Source organism: Danio rerio, chromosome 11 (genome assembly GCF_052040795.2).
Source record: "Danio rerio strain M-AB ecotype USA chromosome 11, GRCz13ab, whole genome shotgun sequence".
Taxonomy (NCBI): domain Eukaryota; kingdom Metazoa; phylum Chordata; class Actinopteri; order Cypriniformes; family Danionidae; genus Danio; species Danio rerio.
Window position 1 is genome coordinate 31948145 of NC_141031.1, and position 13149 is coordinate 31961293.

Genomic DNA, 13149 nt, shown 5'->3' on the forward strand with positions numbered 1-13149 from the left:
ACTGTAAAGGGGTCACACACTGCAAGCGCCGCTCGGTGACGCGTCGAGTAGTGTCACGCAATGCCATGCATTTCAGAATTCTACACAGAGGTTTCTATCACAGTACACACACAACGGCGCCGCAAGTCGGCGGCTGTCTGCGGCACCCAGCCCTGACTCAGGACACTGTTCATATTCAGAGCGCCATCTGAATAGTTTCATTTTAAATAGCATGTGAATGTGCGTGTCTAGTGTACGATATTTTCTACTGTAATGTTTGCGCCCTGTCGCATCGCTGAGCGATGTTTAGAGCACTGTGGGAACACTAGGAAAAGTGTATAGTATACTGTAGGAACACTGGAAAAACTGCAAGGGTACTGTAGGAACACTGGAGAAAGTTTATGTGGGTACACTGTGGGAACACTGGGAAAACTGTGAGGGTACTGTAGGAACACTGTGGAAAGTGTGGGCAAATTGTGGAAACACTGGGAAAGTGTAGGAATACCAAGGGAACACTTGGTTGGACAACTGTGGACATTTTTATTTTATTTTAAATCAAACCAAATGTATACCAACAATCTTTGGCTATGTTCTGAATAGCATGCACAGCATAATAACTCAATTTGCAAATGAAGACATTATGAATAATTCAAACCCCATTAAAAACTTGTGTAGCCCTGCTAAGCACTGAGGTGCTGAACTCTGTTGCATGAAAGTGATCATTTTCAAATCTAAGATGTTCTGGCAGCAGCAGCGGTCGAGTCTGTAAACGTCCCAACACGCATACATTTATTTAGATCTGACCTTTTGGTGCAGCTTTTCAGTTTTTCCAGTGTGCATTGTCATTTAATGCGCCCTGTTAATCCACCATCTCTGAGTAAATCATCTGTAATCACAGGGATTTTTGCTGTTGTATGGGTCAACAAGAGATGGGGAAAAACTCCCAACCCTGCATAAATTTGTCAGCTTAAAAGCAGCCAAGGTATTATGGGTTTACCATTTACCTCAGATTAATATTTGCAAGGACAAATAATCAAACCAAGGTAATTTTAGCATGTTTTTTATTCTACCAACAGTGAGTCGACAACACCTACATTTTTTATTAGCATCAAAACATTCTAAAAATTCAGTGCATTTGAGGCACAAATAATAAAAAAAAAATGTCAAGTGGTTTCTTTGCTATATATGGATGGATACATTTGTATTATTCATGTTAAATTCTAACTAAACTTTACTTTAAAAATTTCACATCAAAACAATAAAAAAAACCTGTTGCAGCCCTACAAGTACTATATTCAGTAGGATATTACAGTCTTCGTAAATGTTAAGTTTAATACTTTTAAAAAAGGTTTGCAGTCCCAGGACCAATTATACATTTCATACATTCACAATGTGGCATGGCATGAAAAATACATGATGATAAAGTGGTGAGAAATGGAAAACATAACTATATTATTCAGTAGCTATTTCTGAAGAGTTTAGTTTTACAGTACTGTATGTAGTTTATTTGCTGCCTTCAACTAGTCTATGCTGGTTCAACTGGTTTCCAAGCTGTTTTTTATTCATTAATGACTTAATTATTTATTTGCTTGCTCATTTGTCCCCAAAACAACATCAATCTATTCCCTTTAACAGAAAATAATGTGCATCTGGCATAGTTCCTAATGGAAGACTACTGAATGTGTTAAATGTGGATCAAACAAGAACAAAGTATGACGGGAACCAACTGTAGCTTGCAGATGGAACTGCGATATTACACAAAATATCGACAGTGAATACCCTTCAACAAGATCAAATAAACATCAAAAGCTTCACAAGATCCACAACTTTCCTGCAATTAGTGGTGCTTGTATCTTTCCACTACCAGCTGCTAATGAACTCACTTGTTAAGTAATGGTGTATTGAGCAGACGTTTCAAATGACTGCCATATGGTGAAAATGTTTTCAGGTTGTGTATGTACGAAAAAAATGCCCACTAAAAACTATTTTAATTAAGCTTTACCATTCGCCGTGGCTGAAATTTAGGCTGTCAAGTGTTTAGAAATCCATTTCACAAGCTTTTAACACTCGTACAGCACTGACCTGCCCGAGCTTGACTTTCGACATTGAATCATGCGTTCACATTATCAAAAGTCAAAGGGTGAGAGTATTCTCTGGGCGACTGCACAAAAAGCATGGAAACCCCTTTCACTTGGCTTTTCACTTTCCAATGATATGATTTCTTCAGACGCGGGGGAATAAAGCCTCCTCAGCAGCTCTGTGGCATGGTCAAATCCAAAGAATTTGATTCACTAAAGCTCGGACACACTAAAGCCTCAAGGAAATGTTGGCTTTGAATAGTTTAGACCCTGATTATGGTGAAGGGTGAGATTTAATACATGGATAAGGATTCCCAACAGGAAAGGAAGGACTTTCCAGATGTAGGTACGGTCACTAATAGACTTTTAGTAGCAGATATTCTCACTGGAAGAAGTGGCTTTCTTAAGATCTCAAGATCTGGTAATTTAGGAGACTTTTTTTCTGGAGAAGTGAATGAAACAGTGCCAAACGTCATATTGTGTACAACTTGTTCAGTGAAAAGGCTTAGTTTTTACCAAAAATGAAGATTTTGTCATGTGCTCATCTTTATGTCATTCCAAACCCAGATTAGTTTGCTCCTTCCAAACATCCTGGCCATCATTTTTAGTATAATGAATCTTACTGAGGACTACAGCTATCAGGCTCCAAAATAACAACAAATCTGCCTAAGAAAACTGTAATGTGTGCTATGATCTCTAAAATGTCTTAAATGAGTCAGATCATTACAATGAATCAATTGAGCATGTTGACAAATTGGTCTGTGTGACATTTGTTGTTTTTCAGTTAAACTCTTTAACTCAATGATCCACTTTTACATCCACTGTAGAGGAAAACCAACAAAGATTTCACCACTCAACTTGCAGTTTTGTTATTTATCACACAAATCAATTTTATAGACTATTAAACTTTGCATAGAAACTTGTGAGATGAAACAATCAAGTGTTATAATAATAAAAATCTTGACTGTACTGTCTGAAATGTAAATAAGTTAAATGAGTCAGATATTTTTAGTGAATCAGTTGAGCAACTTAAAGTCATTCTAGATGATTTGTTCATTCATCAGTTCAACTCATTGACTCTATGATCCAGTTTCAAAAGACTTTGACACTTAAAACACGCCTGTATAAAAATTGCTGTGGCTTGTAGTCAAAACTTCAACCACAAAGGTAGTTATTGACCAAAAATTACATTACACTAATCCATACGTCTCATTCTATTGAGTTTTTTTTTTTTTTCAATGAAGCAAATGACTCACAAAATCAGACAGGATGATTTGTTCTTGAATCAGTAATTGAGCTCATCTCACTGATGATCTAGTTTCACTGGTTTACTGGAGGGGAAAATTGTCAATCAATTGATGCCATAACTGTTGGACAATTTGTCACACAAATCAATTGCTAATCTTTCCAATTATACTAAATTATAGTAACTAGTCAATATTTATATTTATACACTATTTTTTCATCAAACAAGTGAAACCAGCTTAAAAATTGATATGGATTCTTTGGTTTAGAATCTTTTCGACCAGTTCAACTCATTGATTCAGTGATTCGGTTTTATTGCTCTGGCAAGATTATCAATGACAGGCTCGTAGCCAGTTTGGTGAAAGGAATAGTACTCTTTTTCTCTAAAAGTGAACATTTTTGCAGTTATTCGCCTCATTTTCTATTAAATTATTAAATCTAAATTCTGCATTTTAGCTCAATTTTAAGCGTTAATTTTAGCTGAGTCAGCTTATTGGATAGTCATCATAACAACACGTTTTGATGAACCAAAAACATTTCCTAAAATTTTTAAATAAAAAAAATATATAAAAAAATTATATGACAACGTACGAATATAACAAAAAATAGAAATCAGTTAAAGTTTTAAATTAAAAACTGCAGCCTATTGTCATTTATTAGCCAAATACCAAACTAGCCAGCACATTCACCTTTCCTCTGTCAGAATTTAGGATGCTGAATTTGGCACTTCAGAACACTAAGTCACACTGAAGCAACTGCTGACAAAATTTCACTTGTTCGTAAAAGACTTCTTCGATAGGCTATTTTCATAGGTATTTTTTTTTTTTACAATTTATGATGGCATAGCAGTCAAAATAGGACAAATGAGCTCATGTATGGGACAAATTCTGGACCTCTGTCAGGTCTTTGGAACCACCCAAACCCCCACCCCCCTGACTACGGGCTTGAATAAAGTAACCACTTTGGTCAGTTTAAACAAAAATGTGTTGTTTGATTTATTAAACTAGGAAACATGAGTAACATGGCCAATGATGCTTAATAACATCAGTTTGAGTAAAACTTTCTAAGAGTAGCATCATAATATATATATATATATATATATATATATATATATATATATATATATATAGTTGAATTTTTAGCCCCCATTTTAGTTTTTTCTTCTTCTTTAAATATTTCCCAAATGATGTTTAACAGAGCAAGGAAATTTTCACAGTATGTCTGATAATATTTTTTTCTTCTGGAAAAGTATTAATTGTTTTATTTCGGCTAGAATAAAGCAGTTTTTAATTTCTTAAAAAACATTTTTGGGACCATAACCTGCCTAGTTCACCTTATTAACCTAGTTAAGCCTTTAAATGTCACTTTAAGGTGTATAAAAGTGTCTAAAAAAATCTATCAAAATATCATTTACTGTCCTCATGTAAAAGATAAAATAAATCAGTTATTAGAAATAGGTTTTTAAAACTATTATGCTTAGAAACGTATATATATATATATATATATATATATATATATATATATATATATATATATATATATATATATATATTAAAAATGAGAAGGCTGTGAGGTATAAAACTACAGTGACTTCAAAATATTGTAATGCTGTTTGTTAGCATACCAGCAATCTAGCTGACAAAAAAAGGATTACCAAAAAAAATAAATAAAAAAAAAATACAGTAAAAGTTATGGATACTCTGTTCTCTAAGACCATCATAACTGTGTTCGATTAGTTTATCACTCACAGCCTCGTATCTCCGTTCAATTCAACATAGCTTTAAACCCAATTATGGTATATTTATCATAACTGAACTGAAAAGAGTGACCGGTGTATAAATTCAAGAGGAAGTCCAGAGGGTATTGGAATGACATGAGGATGAGTAAATCAACAAATTTCAGCTCAAACAGTGAGAGGAAGCTGCCAGATCATAAGTGTGCTTTCCATCGTGGCTGTCACCGATCCCTCCCTTAGTCGACGAAAACCTTTACCACCCGAAATGACTGCGACCGAGGTGACCCTGTCCCGCCTCACCCCTTCCCTCTCGCAGGGTCGACCCCGGACCCACATGTCTGGATCATCGCTGAGTTCATAAATTGAGCCATCTTCCATGCTGTGCTCCAGAGACTCTAGAGATGAGTCTGAGGCTTCGTCTCCTCGTGCGGTTAATGGCCGTCCGGGTAACCCTGAGGTTGAGCGGAGACGGTACTGTAGTAAAACACCCCGTCCCTTCCCTTTTCCATCCACCTGGGTAGAAACACTGGGCTGCTGGAGGGATTCCTGAGAGGATGAGTCGCTGCGGTCCTCCACTCCACAGCCCGAATCGTGACCTTCTATCACAGAGTCCCGTTTTAGAAGATCAGGGGACAATGTGCTGGAAAGGGCAACTAAGAAATCCACAGGCCCGCAGTGAGCATTGAAGGACATCATCCCCTTACCTGGGCCACATTAAATCACAAATCGCTTTCATTAGTAAAAAGCAGAAAGAACCTTTGATAACTGATTTGCATTATTACATGTTGAAGTGCATATTGCATACGGAAATTACTTTGAAATAAATTAACTTGAAAAATTGATCATAATTTGTTCATCCTTCATAGTTCCCATTACCATTTGCATATATATTTCTATTCTGTGGAGAACAAAAGAAGAACTTTTGAAGGTTTTTTTTTTTTGGTCCTATAAGGATGATTCATTTTGGTAATGCATCTTATGGAAACTAAACCATTAAACCAGCACATTTTAAAAAGGCATATGATAGTTCAATTATTTTTCTGTAATCTCTGATTATAGATAAACATATTAGGGTTTCCACGCAAATATTAATCAACATCAAGATTCATGAAAATCATCTCCACTTTAGCAATTAAATATTTGGACAAAAAAAAATTTTAATTAAATATACAGTACACTCACCGGCTACTTTATTAGGTACATCAGTCCAACTCTTTGTTAATACATATTTCTAATCAGCCAATCACATGGGCGCAACTTAATGCATTTAGACATGGTCAAGACAATCTGCTGCAGTTCAAACTGATCATCAGAATGAGGAAGAAAGTTGATTTAAGTGACTTTGAACGTGGCCTGGTTGTTGGTGTCAGACAGGCTGGTCTGAGTATTTCATAAACTGGTCATCTACTGGGATTTTCAGGGTCAGAATTTGGCATCAACATCATTAAAGCATGGATCCATGCTGCCTTGTATCAATGGTTCAGGCTAGTGATGGTGGTGTAATGGTGTGGGGGATATTTTCTTGGCACACTTTGGGCCCATTAGTACCAATTAAGCAATGTGTTAATGCCACAGCCTTCTTGAGTATTGTTACTGACCATGTCTATCCTTTTATGACCACAGTGTACCCATCTTCTGATGGCTACTTCCAATAGGATAGCGTGCCATCTCATAAAGCGCTAATCATCTCAGACTGGTTTCTTGAACATGACAATGTGTCAATGTGTCAAAGAGCGCCTTTGGGATGTGGTGGAACGGGAAATTTATATCATGGATGTGCAGCCAACAAATCTGCAGCAACTGTGTGATGTTATTATGTCAATATGGACCAAAATCTACTGGAATATTTCCAGTACCTTGTTGAATCTATGCCACGAAGAATTACAGCTGCTCTGAAAGCAAAAGAGGGTCCAACCCGGTACTAGTAATGTGTACCTAATAAAGTGGCCGGTGAGTGTATACACTGTAAAAAATGATGGGTTCCACATAATTTCTTTATGCTGTCCCATAACAAGTTGATTTAGTTAACGTAATTGTCCCAGGCTCATTCTGAAAACGTAGTCCAGCGGACATTTCTGGAGAGCGCAAAATACGTCCCGGGAGGTACGTTTGGCTGCATTTCATTTTTTTAAGCGAATGCTACGGGGCGGTGTGGCGCCATTCCCTTTCGCGCTTGCCGGCTGACCGCTTACCTCCGTGTGGAGGGCTTTCCCGCTGCAGTCAGTTTGTCCGGTCAGCTCATCGTATGCGTCGGCGGACTTCAGATGCAGAGAGGAGGAGTTGACAAAGTCCTCTGGGTTCGAGTCCGGGGAAGAGCGGTTCCAGAAACCAGGTAAGACAAAAACAGAATCCATAAAATAAAGTGAACAAGTTCATAACAGGGTGAGAATGCGGTGAATTCCGAAAACGTGGTAAAAAAAAAACAGACGAGGGCTTTTCTTTTTGTAGACGGCTTTTCTAAATTGTTGCTCGGGTCTAGGGAAGTAAGCGGGCGGGTCAATCGGTAAAACTGGTTGGGTTCAGGGAAGGAGGAGGGTGGGTCAGCCCATTGGCCGGTCACGCAGTCAATCATTCGGTCAGTCAGCCTCTGGTGGGTTGACGCGAAAAAAGCGCGGGCGCGAACGGCACTCGCGAGAGACGTTCGAGATACGAAAAAGCGCCACATCGGCCTCTCGCGGATTTGCGAAATCAAAAACTGCACAAATACGTACCTCCCGGGACGTATTTCGCGGTCTCCAGAAACGTCCGCTGGCCTACGTTTTCAGAATGAGCCTGGGTTGACCAATTAGATTGTCCTTCAAAACAACTTAAGAATTGTGTTGATTCAACTCGTTTTATATAAGTAGCTGAAACAAGCAGCACAAGTAATTTTTTGAGAGTGTATATATATAAACCTCTAAGTCCCATCTGAAAATTTCTTCTAAAATGTACATTTTTCTTAACCTCCTATATTTATGTTCAATTATTTCACTTTAAAGACAATGAAAATAACCTATTCTATGCACTAAGAACAAAATTACTGAAACTACTCACAACAGCTTGAGATAAATGCCAATTTTAGCAAAGATTTTCTGACGGCACTTAGAAGTTTTTGCATCTAAACTCTTCAATTATATCTTTACAGTAGTTTTATTATGTGTTTCATTCTTCCAGATGCTTAAAGTATTGGCATACACATTTATCAAAACAATCCCTTTGTCTCCCATAAAAAAGCAAACATATTTGCAACAACATTGTGTTCAGTAAATAACTGCATTTTAGAGTTAACTATTTATTTAACACAGACCTAACTGTTTGAATCATCACATAATTCATCCTTTCACTGCAGAATAAAGTTTCCAAAAGGACAAATGCACCACAAAGAAGCACCATCTGTGTACCTGTAATTTTGGGGATGCCCTCCAGCTTAGGCACTGGTAGGGTGATGATAATACCCTGAGCAGTGCCTACCCACAGCAGCCCCTGGCAAATCAACAGGCTGGTGACCCTCATGCTCTTTTGACCTTCAAAACAAAAGAAAACACATGCAGCACTATTACTCACTCAAGCTTGCTTTAACTATACAGTATGATCCCCTTGTTAAAAAAGAGAACAAACTGTGCAAAGGATATTTAAAAACTAATTTCTGCTTTTAAATCAATTATGTTTTCTGTGAAACGTGGATTAAAAGCCCTGATTGCCTCCCTGTTGCAGTTAATTTAACTGGTCAATTATAGCGGCGTGCAGGTATGACAACATTTAGATTGTTGTTTACACAAAAAGCAACACAGAACTAATTGACTTCATTAAAAGTACCCAAATCCCCGACCCTTAGGTCTTCAGAATATAATTACATCAAAAACATACAGTAACACAGCCTTGACTACTACTATGGCCGATTGCTTAATTTAGGTGCCTATTTTCCATAAACGATTGGAAAGTTGCTAATTGATTTGTTACCCTGCCATGTGCTCTTTAGGATGCTATAGTACTTGTGAAGTCTTTGGATAATGTGTAAATGAAGCATTTTCAGTTAGTCGCCAGAAAATCACTGAAGGTCATGAAAAAACATTAGCGAACGCATCGCATTAAGGAGAACTCCTCCTTAGAAATGTCAGCTGTCGAGTTCTGCACAGCATTCACTTATTATTATACATTCTTTTTTTCGTGCTGGAGGAATCGTCTTAATAATAGATTGTCAAATAAATCCACAGCTCTACAGTAATGAATTCATGAATGCTGAAAACATAAGATGCCGGCGATTGGGGGGAAATGTTTTATTGGATGTCCTTGACGCATAATGCATACTTCTGCCTCATAATCATCGAGATCTAAGATTAAAATGGGTTATGTATCTGATAACGTTAAATTGTGCAGTTCTGTAGATAATGCAAAATGAAAATCGCCAATGTATTCAAAGCACAGCAGTAATCTTTATTTAATTTCCATACATTTATGAATTAAACCTTTTAAGTTGCATTTATTAACACTAGTGTATTATAAAAAATACAATTAATTAACAATAGTGTATGTATAAATAACCGCATAAAAAGTAGTGTAAAATGTAATCACGGAATATAATTAATTGTTAATTACTGATTGCATTAAATATGATTAGTATGCAGAATCTTAGTCCGGTGAGTTCTCCCTCATTCAATAATTTCTCACTTCTGAATTTTAATTTTCATTACACCTGAGTTCAGTTTAATATTACATCTAGTCTTTCAATTTATGTAAGAAAACAAAAGTTGCATGCCCATATACGAAATCGTGTTTCATTAGTTTCTGTTGATACTGTATTATACTCAACATAGCATTGTACATAAAGATAGTACATTGAATGATAAAATTGCTCTTGAACTGATAGCAGATCACTGAATTATTAGAAGATAACGAATACATTTAAACTGATATAAAGGATCTAGAACAACGGTGCCCAAATGTTTTAGTATAAAGGGCCAAAAACCAAATGTAGAATATACCAAACTATATTACATTTAATTTTCCATGTGCAATTTCTTAATTTATTTCTTAGTATTTCAAAAATAGATTGCAATACTTTAAATCGTATTGACTAATGCAGTTTAACTTTTTACATGAAAATTTATTGCAGTCAAAACACAATCACATTTACAAGAGAGTATAGTTCAACGCTAAATACACCAGTCAAGCAGAATCTGCTCACCACAGTCTTTGTATTGTCAGGTGACAGTGTGCACATTTAAACAAAATCTGATTCATTTACACCATTTAATAGAAACATATAACTGCAGTTGGCTTTTGACAATACAACAAGCAAACAAACAAAGGGCTACTTTAACTTTGAATTGACAATCTCCAACCATTGTCATCATTCTCCCTCTCTTCTCAGATGGGATGGTGGTGCAAATCGAAAGTTCACAAGGGGCTAACTTTTGCCTGTGGGCCCTAGTTAGGGTATCTCTGATCTACAAACTATAAGGTAATGTTGTAAAGGGGTCTAGACACACATATACATGCATACATGCATACATACATACATACATACATACATACATACATACATACATACTCACATACATACTGTACATACATACATCAGAGTGTATGTCACAAACATTTTACAAATATTTCATTTTGCTAGTATCCACTCACCGGCCACTTTATTAGGAACACATTTCTAGTACCGGGTCGGACCTCCTTTTCCCTAAACCTAACCCATAGATTTAACGAGGTAGAGAAAATATTCCTCAGAGAATTTGGTCCATATTGACATGATAGCATCACACAGTTGCTGCAGATTTGTCAGCTGCACATCCATGATGCAAATCTCCTGTTCCACCACATCCCAAAGGTGGTCTATTGGATTAAGTTCTGGTGACTGTGGAGGCCATTTAAGTACAGTGAACACATTGTCATGTTCAAAAAACCAGTCTGATATGATTTGTGCTATATGAAATGGTGCATTATCCAGCTGGAAGTAGCCATCAGAAGATGGGAACACTGTGGTCATAAAGGTATGGACATGGTCAGCACCAATACTCAGGTGGGCTGTGGCTTAATGGGCTTAAAGTGTGCCAAGAAAATATCCCCCACACCATTACACCACCACCAGCCTAAACTATTGATACAAGTAAGGATGGGTTCATGCTTTCATGTTGTTGATGCAAATTCTGACCCAACCATCTGAATGTTCCAGCAGAAATCAAGAATAATCAGACCAGGCAATGTCTTTCCAATCTTCTGTTGTCCAATTTTGGTGTGCTTGTGCGAATTATAGCCTCAGTTTCCTGTTCTTAGTTGACATGAGTAGCACCCGGTGTGGTCTTCTGCTGCTGTAGCCCATCCGCCTTAGGATTGGACATGTTATGTGTTCAGAGACACTCTTCTGCATACCTCGGTTGTAACGAGTGTTTATTTGAGTTACTGTTGCCTTTCTATTAGCTCAAACCAGTCTGGCCATTCTCCTCTGACCTTAGTTGTGCATTTGTGTCCACAAAGCTGCCGCTCACTGGTTATTTTCTTTTTTCCAGACCATTCTTTGTAAACCCTAGAGATGGTTGTACATGAAAATCCCAGTAGATCAGCATTTTCTGAAATACTCAAACCAGCTCATCTTGCACCAACAACCATGCCATGTTCAAAGTTTCTTAAATCAGCTTTCTTCCCTATTCTGATGCTCAGTTTTAACTGCAGCAGATCACATTGATCATGTCTACATGCCTAAATGCATTGAGTTGCTGCCATGTGATTGGCTGATTAGAAATCTTATAATGTACCTAATAAAGTGGCCGGTGAGTGTATGCACGTTATAACATTGAAATCACTGGTAAGTTTGACCTCAAGGTTTTGGCAGGGGTCATAGCAATACTAAAACACTGCCTAGCTCACAATGTGCTGGCAGGCCTTCATCAAACCCAGAACTAATCACGCTGTTTCTGCCAGGCTGGAAAGGTATTGTAATAATCTAAATTAAGTGAAAGTTTTGAACCACCAAGCAGTGTCAAGACTTTGTAAAAGAGCATAATATGATTGTTTTAAATGTTTATTTTAAAGTATACAAAATTCTCTATCTTAAAAAATTCCTTTCCCTTACGGATCTGACTTTCCCTGTTATTATTAGAGAGGATGGATTTAGCCTCAGTGCGTTTAGGAGATGTCTGACTTGATTATCGTGTCTGAAGTTTCTAGCTGAGGAGAAACTGCAGAATAATCGGCTGACTTTAAGACAATAATTAATTCATCACCCAACACTCGGGAGCAAACCTGTGGGATTAGCAGACCATTGATCTGAAATAACCATATCAGTCCTCCTATGTGTGATGCTTGCAGATTAGCATATATTCAGGAAAACTAACTGGATGTTCTCTGGGCCTAGAGTTAAAAAAGAGGGGAAGAAAGCATCTGCCAAAGCTTATTTTCACTTTTGTGCTCTGTGGACTGCAAACCCCTCGACATAACACGAAATGGGAGCGTTACCTCACTCAACAAGAACTACATATTTAAACACATCTTGCTGCGTAAGTTCGACAACAGCCTCAGGGTCCCACGACCTTCACAAGAGTCTTCACCTCAATCCACAGCTTTTCTGCCTTTATGTGTCTTGTGAAATACAGCTGCAACTTTGATCCAAATGTTTGATGCTCTCATTGTTTGATTAGGTCTATCTTTTACTCTCTTTGTTTTTAAGAAGTTGTAGAAACAGGCTAGTTGATATTAACTTGCTCTGGCCAGTTCCTGAAGTCTGCAACACCGCTTTCGGTTTCTTTTTCCTCCTTCTCTTTTCCATTCTGCTTGATTGCAATTGTCTGTGACAACAAGAGAATCATGGCTTTTTTTAAAGCTTAATGTGGACAATCGCATTCAAGTGAAATCAAACATTATTAGACCGTCTGGAAGGTCGGTTATTAGACCATTCTGCAAGCTACTAGAGCGATGATGTCTGAATTTTCACTTCATATATCCTGATGTGTGATGCTGAATTACACTAAGTGAAGTTTATTTATAAACAAATTTCGAGAGGATCACGTGCTTCTGATTGTTCACAGCTGTTCCAACTTTAGCTAACGACTGATTATCCTATCAGACGATCCTTAACTCACTATAAATAACCAGACTTTTCTCATCTCAATCTTCGTCTTGATAAAACCCCCC

At 37.3% G+C, this 13149-nt stretch overlaps 1 protein-coding gene across 1 annotated transcript in view; it reads right to left on the reverse strand.

Annotated features, from left to right (window-relative positions):
- Window positions 1-4678: 4678 nt before the first annotated feature.
- Window positions 4679-13149, reverse strand: part of arhgef10la (Rho guanine nucleotide exchange factor 10 like a) — a 236506-nt gene continuing 228035 nt past the window's right edge. The window contains exons 27-29 of the mRNA XM_087273828.1: window positions 8418-8540; window positions 4837-5741; window positions 4679-4786 (exon numbers count right to left, since the gene is read on the reverse strand). Of these exons, the coding sequence (XP_087129954.1) occupies window positions 5206-5741; window positions 8418-8540 (659 nt within the window). The 3' untranslated portion in view covers window positions 4679-4786; window positions 4837-5205. The remainder of the gene's footprint in view (window positions 4787-4836; window positions 5742-8417; window positions 8541-13149) is intronic.